General features: G+C 37.9%; 1 protein-coding gene across 1 annotated transcript in view; it reads left to right on the top strand.

The window, feature by feature from the left end:
• Window positions 1–3,285: 3,285 nt before the first annotated feature.
• The window catches only part of LOC124386482 (stress-70 protein, mitochondrial), a 43,893-nt gene continuing 21,124 nt past the window's right edge, over window positions 3,286–26,054 (top strand). Inside the window, exons 1-4 of the mRNA XM_046850346.1 lie at window positions 3,286–3,537; window positions 4,033–4,091; window positions 4,959–5,046; window positions 19,560–19,741. Of these exons, the coding sequence (XP_046706302.1) occupies window positions 3,460–3,537; window positions 4,033–4,091; window positions 4,959–5,046; window positions 19,560–19,741 (407 nt within the window). The 5' untranslated portion in view covers window positions 3,286–3,459. The remainder of the gene's footprint in view (window positions 3,538–4,032; window positions 4,092–4,958; window positions 5,047–19,559; window positions 19,742–26,054) is intronic.

Raw genomic sequence — 26,054 nt, 5'->3', positions numbered from 1 at the left:
CAGGTCTCACCACAGTCCTATAAACTTTACCTTTCATTCTTGCAGATACTCTTCTATCACAAATCACTCCTGCCACTCTTCTCCACCCACTCCACCCTGCCTGCACACTTTTCTTCACTTCTCTAACACACTCTCCATTACCTTGCACTGTTGAACCTAGGTACCTAAAGTCCTCCACATTCTCCACCTCTTCTCCCTGTAACCACACCACTCCACTGCCCTCCCTCTCATTTACGCACATGTACACTGTCTTACTCCTACTGACTTTCATTCCCCTTCTCTCCAGGCTCTTCTCAACCTGCTCACTACTCTCACCACAAATCGAAATATCATCTGCAAACATCATAGTCCAGGGAGACTCCTGTCTCACCTCGTCCGTCAACCAGTCCATCACCACTGCAAACAGGAAAGGGCTCAGGGCCGATCCTTGATGCAGTCCAACCTTCACCCTGAACCAGTCTGTCTTTCCTACTGCACACTTCACTGATGTCCCACTGTCCTCATAGATGTCCTGCACCACCCTCACATACTTCTCTGACACACCTGACTTCCTCATACAATACCACAACTGCTCTCTTGGCACTCTGTCATACGCTTTCTCTAAATCCACAAATACACAATGCAATTCCTTCTGTCCTTCTCTATACTTCTCCATCAACATTCTCAAAGCAAATAATGCATCTGTGGTGCTCTTCCTCGGCATGAAACCATACTGTTGCTCACATATGGTCACCTCTTCTCTCAGCCTGGCTTCCACTACTCTTTCCCATAACTTCATGGTGTGACTGATCAACTTAATTCCCCTGTAGTTACTGCAGGTTACCAGCACACTCCTTCTCCATTCCTCAGGCATCCTCTCACCTTCCAGAATCTTGTTAAACAATCTGGTTAAAAACTCCACTGCTATCTCTCCTCAACATCTCCATGTTTCTACCGGTACGTCATCTGGTCCAACCGACTTTCCACTCTTCATCCTCTTAAATGCTGCTCTCACTTCCTCCTTACTAATCCTATCCATATCTTGCTTCACCATCTCCACATCATTTAAACTTCTCTCTCTCTGATTTTCCTCATTCATCAGCTGCTCAAAATACTCCCTCCACTTTCTCAACACACTCTCCTCACTAGTCAACACATTTCCATCTCCATCCTTTATTGCTCTAACTTGCAGTACATCCTTCCCAGCTCGGTCCCTCTGTCTGGCCAATCAGTACAAATCCTTTTCTCCTCCCTTAGTGTCCAACCTCTCATACAGCTCCTCATATGCCTTTTCCTTGGCTTTCGCCACATCCCTCTTTACCTGCTGCCGCATCTCCTTGTACTCCTGCCTACTTTTCTCATCACTCTGTCGATCCCACTTCTGTTTTGCCAACCTCTTTCTCCTTATGCTCTCCTGCACTTCCTCATTCCACCACAATGTCTCTTTGTCTTCCTTTCTATTTCCAGATGTCACACCAAGTACTTTTCTAGCTGCCACCCTCATCACTCCTGCAGTAGTTATCCAATCATCCAACACCTCTTAACCACCACCGAGCCCCTGTCTGACCTCGTCCTCCTTCAGTTTCCACCATCTTATTCTTATTTCAGTCCTTACTCTCCTCCTCTTCTTCTTCGCCTCCAAAACCATCCTACAGACCACCATCCGATGCTGTCTAGCTACACTGTCCCTTGCCAACACCTTACAGTCTCCAATCTCCTTCAGGTTGCATCTCCTGCACAGAACATAGTCCACCTGTGTGCACCTTCCTCCACTCTTATAGGTCACCCTATGATCATCTTTCTTCTTAAAATACATATTCACCACTGCCATTTCCATCCATTTAAAAAATCCACCACCATCTGCCCTTTCACATTCCTCTCCTTAAGGCCATACCTACCCACCTCCTCATCACCTCTGTTTCCTTCACCTACATGCCCATTAAAGTCTGCCCCAATCACCAATCGTCCTTTCCTAGGTACAACATCTACCACTTCATCTAATTCACTCCAGAATCTTTCCTTCTCCTCCATCTCACAGCCAACATGTGAAGCATAAGCACTGATGACATTTATCATCATCCCTTCAACTTCCAGCTTCACGTTCATCACACTTTCAGAAACTCTCTTCACCTCCACTACACTTTTACTGTACTCTTCATTCAGAATCACCTCTACACCATTTCTCTTTACATCAACACCATAATAGAACAGTTTAAACCCACCTCCAATGTTACTGGCCTTACTCCCTTTCCACTTGGTCTCCTGAACACACAACATATCTATCTCTCCTCTCCATCATATCAGCTACCTCTCTCCCTTTACCAGTCATATTACTAACATTTAAAGTACCAACCCGAACCTCCACTCTCCTACACTTCTCCTTTTCCTGCTGTCTCTGTAGATGTCTTCCTCCTCTCCTTTTCCTCCTTCGGCCAACAGAAGCCCAATTTACCCTGTCGGCTAACGATACCTGTGGCGGTTGTTGTTACCCCGGGCCTCGACTGATCTGGTATGAAATTCTTATTTGTTTTCTGCATATTTGATTTGGCACGTTTTACACTGGATGCCCTTCCTAATGCAACCCTCCATATTTATCCAGGCTTGGGACCGGCACTAAGAGTGCACTGGCTTGTGCCTCCCTAATGGCTGGGTTAATCTATAAGACTTGATATTATAAAATCACAAATGAACTGATGAGTTGGTAATATTAAAGATAATATAATACATTTACTGTCAGTCAAGTTGGATTTATGGCCCTTCAGATGAAAACTTTGGTCACCTCTGCTATAAGTTATATATGATAAGTTAAAAATGACTTTTATCAATTACTCATTTAGCTCATTTAAAAAAAAATGATCTGTTCTGGTGCTTGTGCGCCATGCAATGAGAATACTCGATCAATGCTGAAACACAACATTCCATAGACTGACTAGGGAAATATTTGTGTCTATGTAAGTACGTGTGAAAAATGGCGTCGAAAGCGCGCTAATGGTCAGGAGTGACAGTGAATAAAGTCTGGTTTGACCTTCTTCGGGGTCCTACTTCGACCTTCACGTGCTTATTGCATTGTGGTCCGTTAATGTGCCTTACCAACTGTCATATATTCTCAGTTAGTCAAGCCTTTTTCGTTGGCAAGAGACGAAAATCTGGATCGATCGCAAACTACATCTTGTTTGCTATAATAATAATAATGATAATATTATTGTTTATATAACTACACAAACGTTTTTGTTCAACGGAGTTAAAACGTTTTCAATCAGGCAAATTTCCTTTGCTCCGTGAAGGGGGTCCGAGTGGTGTTGCCTAGCGGTGTCATCAAGCCATGTGGTGTAAAAGATAGTTCCAGAAGCATTGTATCGGAAAGGTGGAAGCAGTTTATTGCTAGTGATTGTGAGCTTTCGTAAAATCAGTTTTACGGAAAATATTTCTAGCTCTTTCCTTAATCGTTTATAGTATACGGGTGTTTGAAATTTAAGGAATATGTTGAATTTAGCAAAAACTGTTTCACGAACCCTTTCTCCAAGCTGCGTTCGAGGTGTTCCAGCTTTAGTGAAAAAGGTGGGGTTTTTTTATGTAGCGCTACATTACAAATTTGAGGATTCCATAAAAAATATTTTCACCAAATATCTAGAAATATAATTATATTGTTTTTCAGTGGAGGTAGAGGCTTTTTTTTCTCAACGTCAAGAAGAGACGTGACGCAAGAAAAGCGCTTAATTACATGCTTGAATCAAGCTGTCAGTACTGAATATTATCCGGTCATTAAAAGGGTTATGTTTTGTGCTGACTTTTAAATTTTGACTGTTAAATTTTTTGGATAAAAACCAAGAAGCCAGAAGATGTTTTTTGTTGTTTTTCTTCCCAGTGTGTTATTCAGTCTATGGCTATTTTTTATTGTTATATAAAATTCACAGAAGGGAATCCCTGATTGCAATATTCGTGTCTTGAGCTGGTTTAGGACCTAATTCTGAGTATATTCCCGGCTACAGCCTGTAGGTTTTAGCCTTTCTTGTTGTGCATGTTATCGTTATATTGTGTCTAATCATTTTCCAGGCTTGCTTGAATCAGTTGACGGAACATGCTATTCAGATTACATCTAGACGTCATTATGCGTGAGTAAAGTGCAACTTTCTTAAATGTTATATATATATATATATATATATATATATATATATATATATGCACACACACACACTCTCAGTGGTGGACCAGGTACATTAAGCATGTAATTGAGTAAAAGTATAGATACATGTAAAAGTGCTCCATTTAAACTTTCACTTGAGTAAATGTAAAAAAATGAAGTATTTGCCTTCAGATGTATTTAAGTATACAAATACTGATTTATAATGGTTATAATGTTCCTATTATCATTAGCAAGACAATTTGCTTAATAAACTCAGTTTATGTGAATACTGTTACTTTTAGCACACCAATCTGTTAATAGAATGATATTGATGAGTCAAACACTGATTGATATCTAATAAATTGTCATGAGCAAAAAAAACAAAAACAAAAAAACCTGGCAAATAAGGCCACAGGTGTTGTGGTAAGTTAGGGTCAGTAGTTTCTTTCATTTCTTTCAGAATGTTCTCCTTGCTGCTGAACTGTATGTTCGTGCAAATTAGATACCAACCATGTCTCCTAAATCCGCCACTGCCAAGTGCCATTCAAAACAAGGTTAAAACAGTGCCCACTACCATGATTGGTGGCTTGCTGTGTGCTTGACCAGTTACGTTTTTTTTCCACTCATAAATCAGTCGTTTCTTTTCATTTTGCAAAATGAGGTTGAGTAAAAAGTAACACATTTGACATTAAAAAGTATTGAAGTTAAAGTAAAAGTCTCTCCAAACTGAAATACTTGAGTAAACTACAGATATCTGAAAAAACTGCTTAAGTACAATAACAAATTACATTTACTTTGTTACTGTCCAACCATTGTATACACATGTAAGTCTTGTTTTGTTTAATGGCTCTTACAGCTCAGAAGCAATCAAAGGAGCAGTGATTGGAATTGACCTGGGGACTACAAATTCTTGTGTTGCTGTCATGGATGGAAAACAAGCAAAGGTCAGATGCTTCTTCTATTACCCAAATACGGTTGTATTGTCATTTGCAATGTATTACACAAATAGTTTGGACCTTTTTAACATGTTCTTGGCAGTGACTTACTAACATCTCTGGGATATGTGAAAAAAATTATTTGTCTGTGCCGTAAATTACATGTGACTAGTATGAAGGACCTTTCTATGATAAGGACTGATTTAACGAATTGTACAGCATAGGTGGGAAGGGGAGTAAATTAAAATGATAAATGTAGACTAATTATTTTTAGCTGTGATATTTTCTTGTGTTAGTCTCTGTCAATTGTTTCAGTCACAATTGCTTATGATAACCACAATGAAACTACTGCACTGCAATTCCATTGTACCCCACTAGGGGAATGCTCTCTAAACTTTGAATACCTCTGATTTAGACAGAGCACCTGTGTACAAAGCTGCAATGTCTATTGACTATCACTAGCATTTTTTCCTGTTCAAGGGTTTGTTGAAACTAAATCAATTTCTTCTTTATGTAATTATAGCAAGCATAATGCCTTTTACTTAGTTTTTAAAAAAAATGTATTTTATTTTAAAATCAACCAAGCATTCAATATGGTAAAATTGAACAATTTTGGGGTGTCTTTTATATTCCAGCTTTTGTGACAGTAATAGTTTTATGTATATTAAGCACATTATTACAATGTGTAATGAAATCTAGAAGAAAGTTTAAAATTTTTTAAAATGTTACGTATTTCCTTACAGATGCTTTAAATGTTTAATTTCCACATCTTATAATCTTATTATATTATCTTATTATCTTGGCCAGTTTTACTCTACTGCAAAACTAGCTGATCTCTTTTGGCACTTGAACCGTACTAGAGGCCTATAAATTATTTATAAGCATTCATAGTCTATTTATGATGTAAACAATATATGTAAATTATTTGAATTACATGAAAACATAAAATGTCAAGAAAGGTTTAAACTGTCAGAAACAGAGAAATAGCCGGATTTTGCTATTTGTGATTAGCATGAAAATATTCACAAAGCTATTGATGTAAATTAAAATATTATTTAGAGCGCTGCTTCTTAGTTAGTTAGGTGTGACTGCTGACTTCCTTGTGATAAGATTACTGTCATGCAAAATAATCCAGGGAAGCTCTTGTTGACAGACAGTAAACATGGCTTCTAGCCCTGCACCTGATGTTACCGAGCTGGCTGAGACAAAATGTAAAAAGCGATCGTGCATATAATGTAATCTGGATGTATTGCTTTATGTATTGTTTATAATTATCATAATGTTATAATAATTATTTTTCTATGTAATCATATTGAGGCAATATTTTGTATTTAACAGTAGACTAAATTCAATTTTGGTACAGTTAAATTTGATTGTTTCGATTAAATTGGGTAATTGATTAAATTGTTACAAATGAAAAATGAAAGTTTACATTTGTTAAACCCCATTTGGTTAATACAGATGTGTCTAAGTGTTTGTGTTTTACATTTAATATGTAATTTTATAAAGATATGTTCTACTTATTTCAGCATACTGTAACAACACACTTTTTTTATGTTTTATTTATTTTTGAAGCTGCGCTCAGAGTGCAAAACGGAAACTACACAAACTTTTGGTCCGCCTGTACTGAAATGGTTTGGTATACCTGTACATTTACACTTCTAATCTTGCTGTCCCCATTGTTTCAGTTGTTTTTTTTTTTTTTTTTTTTTGGGGGACATTGTTAAAAATGATCGCATTGGAACAGTTTGGATCCATTGTAATTGAATATTATTTGGTCCTTGACTTCTTAAATTCTCCACCATATGTAGCTTAGTGGCACAAGGTTTGTCTCCTGGCTTTCCTTTTTTTTTTTTTTTTTTTTTTTTATTGAAGAAAGAACAGTGAAGCATTACATACACAGAGACTTGGTGTTTAATTTTTTTTAAAACAAACAGGAATTAACACACAGAATCTCAAACTTGTCATTACAAACAACGAGGAGATAACCAGCAACATTGTTAGCCCATTGTTACCTGTTACAATGTGCACATGCCTTCCAATTACACTATTAAATTCAGTTTGGGGGAAGTGTTCTAGGGGGTCGCCAAAAAGCATCGAGATAACCGATGATCGAGATAAACGAAAATCAATATGGCGGCAGTATATTAACGTGCTTGAAATTTCTTTATGTACATGATGTGCGTTAATAAATGAGACTGTGCATGCACGTGTTTTTGGAGGGTTTTTTTACACAACAGCGTTGCCGCGATTTGTTTGATGAAGGCATGCTATAAAAATACATACAGTACATGTTTATGACCGAGATAACCGACGTTAAATGGCAAATTTTTCCCCCCTTGTGCTCGAGATATCAGGGTTCGGCGACATAAAAAAGTCGACATAACCGATAAAAAGACAAAGCGAGAATTTGGCGGTTCCACTTCAAAAATGTCGACTTAATAGGGTTGTCGAGTTAACCGAGGTCGAGATAAGCGGGTTCCACTGTGTGTGTGTGTGTGTGTGTGTGTGTGTGTGTGTGTGTGTGTGTGTGTGTGTGTGTATATGTATATATATATATATATATAATAATATAGCTGTCCAGTAATAAGCAAGCCCAAAACATATGAGCCAGATCAGTTTTATACACATTAGAAATTACTCCCTTCAAATGTATGGAAATACTTAAAACTGCATCCATTCCTGCACTAGGGGGAATGGTGGGATATATGGGGCAGTGGTTTTGGATTAGATGACTTGAAATTATCTAAACAAGTGATCTTGGCAGATTGTATTTTGAAGAGAAAATTGAGATTGAGGCAAAAACATTATCTATAAAAAAAATCACTAAATTTGACAAGACCTGATTGTTGCCACTGATTGAAAACTGACTCCAATTGAACTGGAAGGAATAGGTGGTTCTTGCATATAGGGCTGGCTATGGAGAACAGATCTCGGGGGTAATTGCTACAACTGGGCATTGCGTATATAATGAAATACAAAGTGGCATTTTGATAAAGCTAAGGCAGGGAGGGATGAAGTACAAGAATATGCTTCTGAAATGCAACCCACACATCATTGGGGTTCTGAAGCCAATAAAGTACTTTTGAAATATTTGCAGCCCAGTAATATTATCTAAAATTAGGTATTGCCTAATCCACTTTAAATTTTTTGTCTTTGGAGAAATTCCTTCCGAATCGTAGGTGTTTTTCCACCCCATATAAAAGATGAGATCGGACTGTCTAAATTTCAGAAGTATAGAAATCTAAAATGGGATTAATATAAAAATCAATGGGATTAATGATTAAATCATTATCGCTGTTGAATTTGAGGTATAATTTGAGAGGCAGATTTAGATTTTAATTGGTAGGCTAATAGTCAACCTGCTTTTTCTCCATGTTCATGTATATATCCTTTAGCATGTAATAAGCACCATTTAGTTTTATTTGTTAATAACAGGTAATACTGAATTTGAAGGTTCAACCTTTCCCTATAAAGTTCTGGTGAGGGGGACATGGAATAGAGGCAATCTAATCTTCTAATAGAATCAATTAAATGATCAAATTTTTGTTTACGTTTTTTATAAAGAGTTGAAGTATATGATATTATTTCTCCCCTGATAACCACTGTGTTTCCCACAATGTAGATGATGGTATAGATTCTCAAATCAAATCAAATCAAATTTTATTCATCACATACACATACATACAGGGTACAACATGCAGTGAAATGCTTTATACGACGGTCCGGCAAGAGGGGAATAGGGTTGGGAGAAAGAAAAAAAAAAAGCAGATAAATAAGTATAAAAACTATATAAAATAAAATATAAGGTATACAGGATATATAAAGATAGGTATGTAAACAAAGAGAAAAAATTTTATATACAAAGAAAATCCTTATAGCAGTAGACAGTGAAACAGTAAACAATGTGTACCAAAGTGTAAACAATAGACAATTTTAGTGGTGGGTTGTCCATAAAGTGTCCGTGTGCAGTATGGTGTGGTGTAAAGTGTCTGTGTGCGGTATAGAGTGACCATAAAGTGTCCGTGTGCAGAATGATGTGGTATAAAATAAATAAATATAAAGTATTCTGATCTTTATAAACTATAAAGTATTCTAATATTCTGATCTGTTATGTAGTAAGAAGTTATCTATGGCTGTAGTCTTGAATGTCCAAAAGGCAGGATCTGATAACAAGGAGGTATTCAGTCTCCACAGAGGTAGTTCATTGTACATCAGAGTTCAAATAAGATACAGTACAGACCAAAAGTTTGGACACACCTTCTCATTCAAAGAGTTTTCTTTATTTTCATGACTATGAAAATTGTAGATTCACACTGAAGGCATCACAACTATGAATCAACACGTGGAATTATATATGGAATTATATACATAACAAAAAAGTGTGAAACAACTGAAAAATGTCATTCTAGGTTCTTCAAAGTAGCCACCTTTTGCTTTGATTACTGCTTTGCACACTCTTGGCATTCTCTTGGTGAGCTTCAAGAGGTAGTCACCTGAAATGGTCTTCCAACAGTCTTGAAGGAGTTCCCCGAGGGATGCTTGGCACTTGTTGGCCCTTTTGCATTCACTCTGCGGGCCAGCTCGCCCCTAAACCATCTCGATTGGGTTCAGGTCCGGTGACTGTGGAGGCCAGGTCATCTGGCGCAGCACCCCATCACTCTCCTTCTTGGTCAAATAGCCCTTGATGCCTTCAGTGTGACTCTACAGTTTTCATAGTCATGAAAATAAAGAAAACTCTTTGAAGGAGAAGGTGTGTCCAAATTTTTGGTCTGTACTGTATAAATGCACAGGAGCATGATCTGATTCCATATTCGGTGCATCCCTAATAAATAAATAAATAAATACATTTTTATATATATATATATATATATATGAAGTACAGCATAGCATCATTATAATGAATTGTGAAATAAACTACAAGGCATTAAACAAAAGCAAAAATTCTGTTTTTTCTTGGCGTTTTAAACTATCACGTTCCTGAGTGTTTTGCCAATGTTATTTACCTTCGCAGACAGTGCAGCCTATTACGGCCAAAGCCAGTTTTTAATCTTGTGCATGAACGCGATTTCTGCGAAAAGCCTCAGCAGCCGTTGATGAAGCAAAGGTGTGGGTTTTTTCCACGAAATTCACTCGGAGACAGGCAGGATACAGGGATGATGGAGGGAAAGTTTCAAGAGTTCAGGAGGACTGTCAAACATACGAATCTGTTAGGGTCTTTTCCATCTTCATTGCCTTCCTGAATGTTAATAATACACAGGTTAGCCCTTCGAGGACCTGTTCTCAAGATCATTAATTTGGTCAAGAAGAGATTGTGTTTTCAAGGCTTTAATCTTCGCTCCCACTGCGACAAGCCTTTCAAAGATTTCACCAACTAATACTTCAGTAGATGTAAGTCGGCATTGAAACGAGCATACTGTCTCCCTAACGTGTCGAGAGGCTTGCAACGGCTTGATTGAATCTTGAATTAAGCTTGCCATGTTCTCTTGGCCCGTTGTTTTGCCAGTTTGGAGACTAGCTGACCCATCGACAAATTGTCAGTGTTGTCTTTTACAGGTGTGTCCTTGCTGTTAGCAGTATCATTAGATGCCATGATTGCTAGCTTACCTGCTATGGTGCAGTACTCTGCTTCTGCTTCAAGTTGCTCATTTCTCTTTCTCAATTAAGTGTAGATCCTTGGTTCCCTGGTAGTCTAGTCGTTAGGATGCGGTGCTCTCAATGCTGCAACCCGGGTTCGATCCCCGGTCAGGGAACCGAACCCAGCCATTAGGGTTGCACAAGCCAGTGCACTCTTAGTGCCGGTCCCAAGCCCGGATAAATGGGGAGGGTTGCGTTAGGAAGGGCATCCAGCGTAAAAACCAAATTGAACATGCGGATGATCCGCTGTGGCGACCCCTATTGGGAGAAGCCGAAAGAAAGTTTAATTAAGTGTAGATCCTATATTTTATGTTGTAAAGTAATTAGACATAGAGAAGATGCTTTAATAGGTTTAAAAGAAGTGTGGTTGGGAGGTCCTCGTCTCCGCTGCTCTCTCTTACATCGACAAAATCGGAAGGCTTCCGTTTTAAAGGCTGCAATATGGTCAGATTTCATATCCCTCTCCATTTCTTTCAGCAGTTGGTGAACAATTTCCTGTGGGTGAAAATGTTTTGAGTGTATTTTCTTATCTCTCCTTTATATATCTTCGTGTCTTTCAAGACTGTCAATTGTAATTATTTTTTAAATGTATTTCTTTTTTTTCTTTTCTTTTTTTTACTTTCTTTTTTTATAGGTTCAATTGCTGAGCCCCATAACATTAGACCAATGAAATTGCCGAACGGGTTCAGGTGAACCAATGAAATTCTTTATATCAAATCGGGTGCGATCCCACTGAATCGGCCCGCACCACATCATAAATATGGATGAGGTTCCTCTGACGCTTGACCTGCCTCACACTCGCACTGTCAACAGGAAAGGCGAAGTCACGCTGAAAATAACCGGGCATGAAAAAACGCACTTCACCTGTGTTCTGAGCTGCGCGGCATCGGGAGAAAAGCTTCCACCAATGGTGATTTTCAAACGCACGACGATGCCAAAAAATAAACTCTCAAGAGAAATTGTTGTGAAAGGAAGGAGAAAGAAAGTGAACAATGACTTTCTTGGTAGGCTGCTGTTTAGATGCAAGCCGTGTAAAAGGTCTTTCATTAAAGCCTGTGTAAAGTTAATTAGTTGCAATGTAGGCAACTGCGGCTTATAGACTGGTGCAGCGTTTATGTTCAAAATAAAAATCTTTGTAAAATTCAGTGGGTGCGGCTTATATTTGGGTGCGCTTAATAGTCCGGAAATTACGGTAATCAAGTAATTGGATAGGAAGTACTTTTTCTTCATTAAAGAGCAATACTAAATATACAAGAAAACATTGGACAGGTTTTTTAAAATGAGCAAGTAATTTTGTTTTCTTTCAAGAAAAAAATATATTATTGCTAAAATTGCATGCAAGAATTTCAAGAAAAAAATACTAAACCCATTTAGAATCAGTATCAGAAAGAGCTTTATTGCCAAGTATGTTTGCACTTACAAGGAATTTGTTTTGGTGACAGAAGCATCCAGTTGCAGTTCCAGTTTATTTTTTATCTATTTATTTTTTAATAAAGAAATTAGATTGCACAAAAAAATACAGATTTAGATTAGTAAAAGTGGTTCTCACTCTGGATGTGTACAGTTTTTGAAGTGTGGGCAGGGGAGCGTCAATAATCCTTTAAAATGTTTGAACTGTCTTCTGTAGTCTACTGATGTCTGTGTAGCTGATCCAAACCAGAAAGTTATTGAAGTGCACAGGACAGACTCTAAGATGGCTGAATAGAACTGTTTGAGCAGCTCCTGTGGCAAGTTGAAGTTCCTCAGTTGACGAAGGAAGTACATCCTCTGTTGGGCCTTTTTAACAATAAAGTCGATGTGATTGTCCCATGTTGAATATTGATTGTCCCACTTCAGGCTCTGAGAGATGGTGGTTCCAAGGAACCTGAATGACTCCACTGCTGCCACAGTGCTGTTCATGATGGTGAGTGGGCAGAGTGCAGGGGGTTTCTCTTGAAATTCACGAACATCGCCACTGTTTTGAGCATGTTGAGCTCCAGGTTGTTATGACTGCACCAGACAGCCAGCTGTTGAACCTCACTGCTAAATGCAGATTCATCGTTAATGAGGCCGATGACTGTAGTGTCGTCTGCAAACTTCAGGAGCTTGACAGAGGGGTCTATAGAGATGCACTCGTTGGTGTACAGGGAGAAGAGCAGTGGAACACATCCCTGGGGGGCACCAGTGCTGGTAGTTTGGCTGTTTGACATGAATTTCCCCAGTCTCGCTAGCTGTTGCCTATCTGTCAGAAAGCTGGCAATCCACTGACCGGTAGATCTAGGAACGGAAAGCTGGGTTAGTTTGGTCTGGACCAGTGTTGGGATGATTGTGTTGAAGGCCAAACTAAAGTCCACGAACAGGATCCTCATAAACCTCCCGGTTTGTCCAGATGTTGCAGGATGATGTGCAGTCCTATGTTTACCACATCATCCACACACCTGTTTGCTCGGTAAGCAAACTGCAGGAGGCCAGTAAGGGTCCAGTGATGTCCTTCAAATAAGCTGACATCAGTTTCTCAAATTACTTCATGGCCACATGATGTTCGGGGCAATAGATCTGTAGTCATTAAGTTCGGTAATTTTTGTTTTGTTTGGGACGGGGATGATGGTGGAACGTTTAAAGCAGGAAGGCACTTCAGTTTTAGTGATCTGTAAAAAGATGGACACCAGCTGGTGAGCACAGGTTCTTAGACAGGCTGGTAAAACTCTGTCTGGTCCTGGTGCGTTCTTACCTTATTTCCTGAGGACCTGACTCACATCTTCATTGATCTGAAGTACAGGAGGGGGTAGAGGGGGGTTTGCTGGAGGTTTTGATTTTCGAGTGGTGAGATGGTCAGGAAGGGTGTGAGGTGTGAGACCGGGAGTTTTAAATCTACAGTAAAACATCATTCAGGTCATAAACCGTTTGTTTATTCTCTACAGAACTGGGGGATGGTGTCTTGTAGCTTGTGATGTCCCTTAGGCCTTTCCACACTGAAGCAGGGTTTGTACAAGATTCGGTCCCCATTCCTGTAGGCATCCTCTTTGGTCTGATGAAGCAGTCGGAGTCTTGCTGTGAACCATGACTTATCATTGATGTATGTCAAATGAGTCCTGGTAGGAATACATATATCCTCACAGAAACTGATATAAGATGTTAGTCTGTGAGCTCATCCAGATCAGAGGCAGCAGCTTCAAAAACACTTCAATCAGTGCAGTGAACACAGGCTTGTAATGCCTGCTCTGTTTCATTGGTCCATCTTTTTACAGTCCTTACTACAGGCTTAGCAGATTCAAGTTTTTGCTTGTATAGGGAGAAGATGAACCAGTCAGTGGTCAGAGAGTCCTTAAGCAGCTCTGCAGATGGAGTGATATGCATCCTTTATTGTGGTGTAGCAGTGGTCTAAAATGTTTTTGTCTTTGGTGGGGCATGTAATATGCTGTTTGAATTTTGGGAGTTCCCATGTGCGGTTTGCTTATTTAAATTCTCGGAGAATGATTACAGCGGAGTTTGGATGTTGTTGCTCAGTGTCTGTGATCCGATCGGCCAGCCGTTGCAGCAGTGCGTTCACACACGCTTGTGGAGGAATGTCCACACTGACCAGAATGAAAGAGGAAAATTCCTGCGGCGAGTAGAAAGGCTTACAATTGATGCAGAGCACTTCTAGATTAGTTAACATTATTAGTCTATTACAGATAGAACGATAGACCAAAAAACTTTTAGAGAATAGTTTTTATGGAGTTTAATGTAGAAATAATAAAATTTGTTAAATATATTATTATAAAGTATTTTATTACTTTAAAGTATTTAATTATAAAATAAACTATTTTAATTTCTGGACTATAAAGCACACATATATATAAGCCGCACCCACTGAATTTGACAAAGATTTTTATTTTGAACATAAATAAGCCGCACCTGGGTATAAGCCGCACTGCATCTACATTAAAACTAATGAACTTTACACAGGCTTTAATGAAAGACAGTGTCTGTTACATGGTGTAAAGAGTGAAATATGTTGTGGCTCCTTTAAGAGCAGAGCGGTATTTTTGGAATAGGCTGCCACCGCATTTTCCCGCTATTACTGCATGTGTGCAAGACCGAGGAATATGTCCTTATTATTTTCTGATGCTCATTTCTAAGTTTCTTTGACAAACCCGTAACACTGTTGCCAAGAAAAATTAAAAGCATGAGTTTTGGAGCGAGCTATCCCTTAACCCAGACTTAACGCGTTACAACGGCTTGTAGCTGTAGCCGACCAAGAAAGTCATTGTTCACGGTCTTCCTCCTTCCTTTCACAACTATTTCTCTCGGGAGTTTTATCTTTTGGCATTGTCGTGCGTTTAAAAAAAAAAACTTTTTTCTCCCGATGCCGTGCAGCTCAGAACACAGGTGAGGTGTGTGTTTTTTTTTTGTTTTTTTTTGTTTTTTTCTTTTCTTTTCTTTTTCCGTTTCTGTTCGGAAATGTCATTGGTCTATTATGTGGCTCAGTTTTTTGGCTTGAAGTTTGTGAAACCAGGAAAAACCCAGGAAAAATTAATAAATAAGCTGCTTCATTGTTTAAGCAGCAGGGTTCAAAACGTGGGAAAAAAGTAGCGGCTTATAGACCGAAAAATACGGTAAAATATTAAGTACAGTATTGTGTAAATAAAATATAATTTTTCAAATGTTTGCCTAATTCCAACTCCTTTTTTTTTTTAATGTATTTTTATTTATGGATAAACATGTCTGCTTGAAGTTTGAAGCTGTTGGTGTGTGAACACCAGCACCTCGGCTTCATCTTGTTCGATGTTCTGTCAACTAATTGTTAAAGTTCTCTCCGTTTGATTGGAGGTTTAGTTTGATACCAGTTGGAGTTGGAATTAGCTTATCTATTTATTTATTTATTTTTATTTGACAGAAGCATCACAGTACAAAATCAGGACTGGCTTACATCAAGTGAGGTGGTAGCTTAGTGGGTTAAGCCTTGGACTTTGGCTCTGAATTTCATGGGGTCAAATCTGAGCCACATCAAGCTGCCACTCCTGGGCCCTTGAGCCCCATAGCTGCTCTGTTGTATGAATGAGATGAATGTAAGTTGTTTACTAATTAGATAGATTGGTGACCAGCAATCACAAAATTCTGAAAGTCTGTTTTTATTTATTTATTTATTTATTTATTTATTTATTTATTTTTAATACCTTTTACCTAACACAAAGTGCATACTTTTTAAAATTAGTTTTCAGTGTTTTTTTTAATTTATTAATTTCTTTATTTAACCTTGACTGGTAATAGGTGAGTATTCAGATAATGGTAGATTAGTAGTGTGATTAGTAGAGTGATTAGTAGATTAGTAGAGTGATTCAGCTAGTATGAAGGAGCAGTAATTTTCCACCTGTTCTGTTGATATCACCATATTACAGGACAAGGTGGATTCTCTTTTGGCCATGTTAGCAAAACTGGAAGTGTAAGGACCTGGAAGCCAGATCTCACATAAGGATTATTATTTAAAAAAATAAAATAAATAAAAAAACCACAGTACTACAACAGTTCCAAAAAATACTTGAGTGTGACAGAGGATATCTTTCATAGCCAACAAAACAGGTCTTTATTCCAGAGTTTACTGGGTGGTGTGCCAGTAATAATGGTCCATGGGAAACACAGTGCTCTGTGTTTAGTAAAATAGACTTGGGCCAAACCTTGGGCCAAAATTTATCACCATTGGCCGATTGTTCTGCAATTTAGGCAGATGATTAGGCAGGTGCATCAGATGCACCAAACAGTGCCTCTATGTTCTGCACTTGCTTGGTCTCCCATAACAGCAAGCGGCATTAGTCTATACAATAAACGGATTTGTGTAACTCTCTTCAGTCATGTCTACTAAGAATGACAAGTGTCTGAGTTCCCTCTTTACTCCATCATTTTTTTGCTTTTGTCAATTTAGTTTTTTTATTAAGTTAAATAGTCAACAGGAGTTATTTTTGTTACCTACACACTACGCATCCAATTTGTCATGCAGAATTGGCTGAAAAAACAGCTGACTGCATCCGATTAGAGCAAACGGTGCGGTACACACCATAAACCAAAACCTGGTCGACGCTCAAAAACCAAAAACTGATATTGCCGACTTTCAGTTTGGTGCATACCATGCTTTAACTGCTTATCCAACACTAACTTATGTATGATATAAAGTAATTTAAAATTTAATTGCTATAACACGGATGGGGACAAACAATTCCTGGAAAAGTAAGTATTACTAAAAAAGAGAGAGAGGAGCTGAAGGAACATTGTTACTAATTAGGTAAATTGTCAACAGGTCAGTAACATGATTTGAGGGGGGGGGCAGCATCTTAATGAGGCAGAGTGTCTTAGAAGTGAAGATAAGCGTGTGCAAATAATGTACCTGTGATGCTCTTACTCTGCATGAAACCATACTGTTGCTCACAGATGGACACCTCTTCTTAGCCTGGCTTCCACTACTCTTTCCCATAACTTCAAGGTGTGACTGATTCACTTTGTTCTCTTGTAGTTACTGCAGGTCTGCACAGCTCCCTTATTCTTAAAGATTGGTACCAGCACATCCTTCTCCATTCATCTGGCATCCGCTAAACTTCCAAAAATTCTGTTGAACAACCTTGTTAAAAACTCCACTGCCATGTCTCCTAAACATCTCCATGCTTCTACCGGTATGACATCTTTGCCAACTGACTTTTCTCTCTTTATAATCTTAAACGCTGCTCTCACTTCCTCCTTTCAATTTGCACACTTGATTGCTCTAACTTGCACACCCTACCCAGGTTGAGTCCCTCTGCCTGGCCAATCGGTACAAATCCTTCCTTCCTTATACGTCATTTTATACTTCTCCATCTTACAATAAGTATTCATAACTGCCATTTCCATATTTTTTTGCAAAATCAACTACCATCTTCCCTTCCACATTTCTCTCCTTTAGGCCATACCTACTAATCACCTCCTCATCACCTCAGTTACTTTCACCAACATGCCCATTAAAGTCTGCCCCAATCACTAATCTTTCTTTCCTAGATACATCTTCTACCACTTCATCTAACTCGATGCAGATGTTTTCTTTCTCCTCCATCTCCTACCCACTTGTGGACTTTAATCATCACCCCTTCAACTTCCAGCTTCACGTTCTTCACTCTATCTAGAAACTTTTTCACCTCCACTACACTCTTACTGTACTCTTCCTTCAGAATTACTCCTAAACCATTTATCTTTACATCCACACCATGGTAGAACACTTTAAACCCACCTCCAATGTTTCTGGCATTACTCTCTTTCCACTTGGTCTCATGAACACACGTGTACTTTTCTCTGCTCCACCATAGCAGCTACCTCCCTCCCTTTTACCAACCATAGAACCAACATTTAAAGTATCAACCCTAAACTCCACTGTCCTACACTTCTCATTTCCCTACTGTCTCTGTAGACGTCTTCCGTCTTTCCTTCTCCTCCTTTGTCCAACAGTAGCCCAATTTTCTCCTGTTCCTTGTGGCGGTTGTTGGTAACCGTGGGCCTCGTACAATCTGGTATAAAATGCTAGTTTGTGTTTCGCAAATTTGATTTGTCACGTTTTACACTGGATGCCCTTCCTAATGCATCCCTCCCCATTTATCCGGGCTTGGGACCGGCACCAAGAGTGGCTGGGTTGACTTTAATTATCGATTATTATCGATTTAATCTATTAGTTGTTGCAGCCATAATATATAGCTCTCTGAGATTTCCTCTTGTAACTGTGTATAAATACTTATATACAACAGGAATACAAAAAGCATAACTTCATTCTTCTAAGGTACCTTTTAACTTTAACAACATACCAAGAGGTAGTTTTTAAATGTTGTTTTTAAAAGATTTAAATGTCGTTTAACTGCAGTGAATCCTCTCCGCTGGTTCATTAGCATTAGAAGGTTTTAAAAATGCAGAATTCTGTATTACATTCTGTTGTGCTCGTCTGCACATGCTGTTTAATTATGGTGTTGTGCTATGCTGAGGAAATCTCTCTCATTTTAAATGGCCTTTTATTTAAATAATGTGCATTATCTGTCTTTTGGTTTGCTTTAAGGCATTTGTAAACTGCAGTACTAAAGATTTAAGCAGTTGTCTGGGGGGTTGTTTGTGTTTTGGGTGGTGGGGTTGTTTGCTCTTTGTTGTTTAAAAGGGAAAAATTTAGAATTTGTTTAAATTTTTGTATCTGTGATTGTTGATTTTTCAATTATAAGAATTGGGGGGGGGATTTAAGCAGTAATAAAATATATTTTACCAACAACTGGAACCTCATGACCATGTTTAACGAGAGAGAGAGAGAGAGAGAGAAAGTATCGATAAGCAGTATTGATTTTGATAAAATGTAAAACTATATCCATACCAACTCAAGTATTGAGTACTCGAGTACTGACTAAAATATTGTACTAAAATTGAGCAAAAATCATACGATAAAAACTAATGGTTAAATACAGGTTGTTAAACACTATTTGATGTGGCTGAATGCTTGTCATCACTAGGTTGCACTTGATGCACTTTATTTAGCTTTATGTTGTGTGTTGTAGCTTTGTTGTTTCGTGTAGCACCAGGGTTCTGGAGGAACGTTGTCTTGCTTTTACTGTGTACCTCTGTGTATAGTAGAAATGACAATGAAAGCCTCTTGACTTTTAATTGTTTAAACAATTGATAGTTAACGGCATTGATGGGATCTTTTGGCCTTTTAAAAGTTATAATATATAAGACTGTTGGAGATTTGCTAAGGCAAAATATGACTAAAAGACATTTTTAATGAGATTAGCTTATGATCTATTAGCGTTTTATGGGTAGAGTGACTGGTTTATATAATATATAAAATAGATGATATGAGAGATGCAAGTAATTTTTTAAATGCAAATAAAGCTGATCATTGGTGCTTAACACAGAACAATTTTTTTATTTGCTAACAGGTGCTTGAAAATGCAGAAGGTGCAAGGACAACTCCATCCGTTGTAGCTTTTACAGCTGATGGGGAGAGACTGGTGGGTATGCCTGCCAAACGGCAAGCTGTCACAAATCCAAACAACACATTCTACGCTACCAAGCGCCTGATTGGGAGACGCTTTGATGACCCTGAAGTGCAGAAAGATTTGTAAGAGGTTTTTTTTTTTTTTTTTAAACTATAAAAAAAAACTTGATATGCTTATTTTTTTTCCTTTCTGGTGTAATGATAGATGACCGCCTCTGCTACATTGCCACTCAAGTCACATAATGACAGATTTATAACTAACTAAGCAGTGGAATATTTGTGAAATTAGATTCCTCTGATTCATTGTGTCATGAAAAGTTAAATCAGTTGAATCAAACTCAATTTAATTTTTATAGTGTTTTAAACGAGGGAAATTGTCACATAGCGGCTCTAGACAAATATATTAAAAATAATTCTTGATATAATGAAGCAATAGAAGTATTTTAGCATAATGCTGCCACCTAATTTCACAGCAATAAATTAAATTATGCATTTTAAAATGAAATAGCACACCCAATTGCAAAAGAAAATTAGGAAAAATATAAAATTAAAATATAAACAGAATGAAATGTTGAATATTTATATATATATATATATATATATATATATATATATATATATATATATATATATGTATATGTATATGTGTGTGTGTATGTATGTGTATATTTATGTATGTATGTGTGTATGTATATATATATATATATGTGTGTGTGTATGTATGTGTATATTTATGTATGTATGTGTGTATATATATATATATATATATATATATATATATATGTGTGTATGTGTATATATATGTATGATTTTTTTTAAACTATTGTATGATACAGCTGCAAATAAGTATTTGAACACCTGTCTATCAGCTAGAATTCTGACCCTCAAAGACCTATTAGTCTGCCTTAAAAATGTCCACCTCCACTACATTTATTATCCTAAATTAGATGCACCTGTTTGAGCTCGTTAGCTGCATAAAGACACCTGTCACCCCATACTATCAGTAAAAGAATCCAACTAATAACATGGCCAAGACCAAAGAGCTGTCCAAAGACACTAGAGACAAAATTGTACACCTCCACAAGGCTGGAAAGGGCTACGGGGAAATTGCCAAGCAACTTGGTGAAAAAAAGGTCCACTGTTGGAGCAATCATTAGAAAATGAAAGAAGCTAAACATGACTGTCAATCTCCCTTGGACTGGGGCTCCATGCAAGATCTCACCTCGTGGGGTCTCAATGATCCTAAGGAAGGTGAGAAATCAGCCCAGAACTACACAGGAGCAGCTGGTCAATGACCTGAAAAGAGCTGGGACCACCGTTTCCAAGGTTACTGTTGGTAATACACTAAGACGACATGGTTTGAAATCATGCATGGCACAGAAGGTTCTCCTGCTTAAACCAGCACATGTCCAGGCACGTCTTAAGTTTGCCAATGACTATTTGGATGATCCAGAGGAGCCATGGGAGAAAGTCTTGTGGTCAGATGAGACCAAAATAGAACTTTTGGGTCATAATTCCACTAAACGTGTTTGGAGGAAGAAGAATGATGAGTACCATCCCAAGAACACCATCCCTACTGTGAAGCATGGGGGTGGTAGCATCATGCTTTGGGGGTGTTTTTCTGCACATGGGACAGGGCAACTGCACTGTATTAAGGAGAGGATAACCGGGGCCATGTATTGCGAGATTTTGGGGAACATCCTCCTTTCCTCAGTTAGAGCATTGAAGATGGGTTGAGGCTGGATCTTCCAACATGACATTGACCCGAAGCACACAGCCAGGATAACCAAGGAGTGGCTCTGTAAGAAGCATATCAAGGTTCTGGCATGGCCTAGCCAGTCTCCAGACCTAAACCCAATAGAGAATCTTTGGAGGGAGCTTAAACTCTGTGTTTCTCAGCGACAGGCCACAAACCTGACTGATCTAGAGAAGATCTGTGTGGAGGAGTGTGCCAAAATCCCACCTGCAGTGTGTGCAAACCTGGTGAAAAACTACAGGAAACGTTTGACCTCTGTAATTGCAAACAAAGGCTACTGTATCAAATATTAACATTGACTTTCTCAGGTGTTCAAATACTTATTTGCAGCTGTATCATACAAATAAATATTAAAAAAATCATACATTGTGATTTCTGGATTTTTTTTTTTTTTTTTTTTAGATTATCTCTCACAGTGGACATGCACCTACGATGACAATTTCAGAATTCCATGATTTCTAAGTGGATTTCTAATTTCTAAGTCTACACTGAAACTAATGAACTTTACACAGGTTTTAACGAAAGACAGTGCCTGTTACACGGCTTGTATCTAAACAGTAGCCTACCAAGGATGTCATTGTCCACTGTCTTCTTCCTTTGGTGGAATTTTCTCTCCCGATGCCATGCAGCTCAGAACACGGGTGAAGTGCGATTTTATATATATATATATATATATATATATATATATATATATATATATATATATATATATAATTAATTTTATTTTTTTTTTTTCCCCCTCCATGCCCAGTTGTTTTCAGCGTGACGAATGATTCGCATTTCCTGTTGACAGTCCGAGTGAGAGGCAGGTCAAACGTCAGAGGAACCTCATCCATATTTATGAGGTGGTGCGGCCCGATTCAGTGGGAGCGCACTCGATTTAATATAAAGAGTTTCATTAGTTCACTTTAACCCGTCCTGCAATTTCATTGGTCTAATGTTTTGGGGCTCAGTTTTTTGGCTTGAAGCTTGTGAAACCGGGAAAAACCCAGGAAAAATCCATAAATAAGCCGCTTTGTTGTTTAAGCCGTGGGGATTCAAAGCGTGGGAAAAAAGTAGCGGCATATAGTCTGGAAAATACGGTAATATAATTAATATATATATTTTAAGCATTGTTGTCAACTTGCCATCTGCAAAATACAATGCAATGTGATTTACACAAATTGCTTTACCTTGCGTTCTCAAATGCTTTTTTTTGTTAGATTTTTGTTTTTTACAGAAAGAGAATTTGTTTGAAGGAGAACTCAATCAGCCTCTATAAACTTTAAATTGTGCAAAAATGCTATTTTATGTATACAGTACTGTATTAAGTTTACTTCTTTTTATAATTAATTATATTTTATATAAATACCCTTATTTAGGGTTTTATATAGTCAATTTGAGATATATATATATATATATATATATATATATATATATATATATATATATATATATATATATATATATATATATAAATAAAACAAACAACGGACCGGCTTATTTATGGATTTTTCCTGGGTTTTCCCAGTTTCACAAACTTCATGCCAAAAAACTTAACCCCATAACATTAGACCAATGGAATTTCCGAACGGAAACGAAAAAACGCACCTCACCTGTGTTCTGAGCTGCACGGCATCAGAAAAAGAGAGATTTTTTTTTTTTAAAAGCACGACGAAATAGTTGTGAAAGTAAGGGGGAAGACCGTGAACAATGACTTTCTTGGTAGACTACTGTTTAGATACAAGCCATTGTAACGCGTTGTATCAGGGTCATGGGATAGCTCGCTAACTCCAGTTGCAACAGAAATCATATAAGCGCAGACAGGTTTCCAAAACTCATGCTTTATTTTTGTTGGCAACAGCATTACAGGTTAGTCAAAGAAACTTAGAAATGAGCATCAGAAAATAATAAGGACCTATTCCTCGGTCTTGCACACACTCAGTAATACTGGAAAAATGCGGCGGCAGGCTATTCCCAAAATGCCGCTCTGCTCTTAAAGGAGCCACAACATATTTCACCCGTTACACCGTGTAACAGACACTGTCTTTCATTAAAGCCTGTGTAAAGTTCATTAGTTTCAATGTAGACGGCTTATAGACAGGTGCGGCTTATTTATGTTTAAAATAAAAAATATTTGTCAAATTCAGTGGGTGCGGCTTATATGGGTGCGCTTAATAGTCCGGAAATTATGGTGTGTATGTGTGTACCTATATATACACTGGCGATCAAAATTAGAGAACAATTTATAAACAATTGAACAATTCTGAAATAATGTCATCTTCACTGCTCAACAGTTGAAGGAGTTTTTGTCCTGTCTATACCATGCTACCAGAACACCTTTTCCACAAATTAACTAAGGCATTTCTGATCAAAATGAGAGAACAACAATGACTGTAGCATGGAAAAAAGATTACAACAAAATTTTCTGAAGGTTACAACAGTCAGCAATTACTAGGAAGTGTACAGGCCTCTGCTCTGTATGACTTCAGCACATCTGCGGCCACAGGACAGCACTAGTCTCTCACACTGCTCTGGTGTGATTTTGGTTCACTCTTCTTCCAGTCTCCTCCACTGTAGTGGGTTTCTTGGCCATAACTTTGTTGCCAAGGATTTTCCAGAGGTTCTCTATTGGGTTAAGATCAGGATTCTGGGCAGGCCATGTCATTATTTCAATGTTTTCAGTTTTAAGGAACTGCTTTACCCGTTTTGCTGTGTGACATGGAGCGTTGTCCTGCATGAACACTGCGGGCAGATTGGGTGATGAACGCAGGGAAGAAACCATATGTTGTTGAATAAGGTTCTGATAAACATTTGCATTCACTCTGCCATGTAGCTGTATAAGAGGCCCAACTCCTGCTGCAGAAAACATGCCCCAAACCATGACACTTCCTCCTCCACTTTTCACTGACTTCTTTACACACTTTGGGTTCAATCTTTCTCCAGTTTGTCGCCGAACATAATGTTTCCTATCGGACCCAAATAAATTAAACTTGCTTTCATCACTGAAGTGAACTTTGGACTCAGTCCACACAACATGCTTAGTCTAGCCTTTTGATTCTTTCTGCTAATGAGAGGTTTGGTCACTGCAGAGTGGGCTTTCAGTCCAAATGCTCTTAAACGTCGAGACACTGTATGAAGAGACAGATCCTTACCCTGTTCAGCGCTGAACTGGTGAGCAATTCCAGCTGCAGTGTGGAGCTCACCATCTTGCAGAGTCAGTGAACCTGGAAGTTAGGCTGTCAGTTAAATATGGGTTGACAGATAATCAAGGAAATTAGCACCAGGTACCAGATTAACACCAATAACTTGGAGGTATCTGAAAGTGTTCTCTAATTTTATTCAGTGTGTTTTCTGCAAAATTTTTAAATGCCTTAGTTATTTTGTGGAAAAAGGTGTTCTGGTAGCATGGTATAGACAGGACAAAAACTCCTTCAACTGTTGAGCAGTGAAGATGACATTATTTCAGAATTGTTCAATTGTTTATAAATTGTTCTCTAATTTTGATACACACAGGCGATCAAAATTAGAGAACAATTTATAAACAATTGAACAATTCTGAAATAATATAATATAAATATATAATATATAATATATAATATATTTGCAAATGTTTCCATTTTGTTTTTATTTATAACCCCAAATCCAAAAAAAGTGCAAATGCGAACCCATATTTTATTCACTACTATGTTTAACCTGAGGAAATGGTCCATTTGAAGGGGAAAAAAATAACTTTCATGTAAAAATAACATAAATTTGATGGCTGCAACACACTTCAAAAAAGCTGGGACAGGGCAGCAAAATTCTCGAAAAACTGTTATTAAAATTAAACAGTTGGAGAAACATTTTGGAACTATTAGGTTAATTGACACAAAGTCGGTAAGCAAATTGGGTATAAATAGTATTTCTTAGAGAGGCAGAATCTGGGCAGCGCTTCATCAATTGTGAAAGACTGTCTACACGCTTTAGTTTTTGTCTTTGGGTGTAGTATGAGAAAGACAAAAAGAAAATTTGGGGCTTTATGGCCCAAGCAAGCCCCTTTCTTATTTTGCCATCTTAGTAATTGCATTCTTGCTGTCACTTGACCTTTCACACTTGCTGCTGAAGTTTTCATTTCACAGCTGAATCTAAAAATTTTGTCCAGCATTGAGCTGTGCTGGTGTTTTGCAAACCTTTTATAACGCAAGCTGATGTCTCTCAAACTTTTTTTTTTTTTTTTTTTTATTTATTTTTTTTTTTAAGGCTTTGGGTCTAGGTGGTGCTATCAGGATGCTGTTCATAGCAAAAATGCTGAGCATTTTGATGAACATGAAGGTTTCATTTAAACATTAAAAGTTTATTTCTGTATTCCTTTTTAGAGTGGACTCAAAGTAGCTTTACAGAATGTGAGAATTGTTGAATATTTTTTCTAGAATTGAATTATTGGTGAACTGTGTATTTATCCCCAAGTGACTGCATATATTTCCCCAATGATTTGAAACTGTATTTTTCCCCCCAAAAGCCCATCCCTGGGCTAACTGTGGCAAAAAAAAAAAAAACTCCCTTAGATGGCATTAGGAAGAAACCTTGAGAGGACATTTGGCTGACACCAAGAATGTCATTTATAAATCATAATCATAATATGGAGACTGAGCAATTGAGTAATGTATTTTCTACAGTGTAATATAGTCAGTAGGAGTTGTGGAACCAGTTGCTCCTGAG

The sequence above is a fragment of the Silurus meridionalis genome, chromosome 5, assembly GCF_014805685.1.
Source record: "Silurus meridionalis isolate SWU-2019-XX chromosome 5, ASM1480568v1, whole genome shotgun sequence".
Taxonomy (NCBI): Eukaryota; Metazoa; Chordata; class Actinopteri; order Siluriformes; family Siluridae; genus Silurus; species Silurus meridionalis.
Note: the sequence above shows the minus strand (reverse complement) of the source record. Positions and strands in the feature narration are given on the sequence as shown.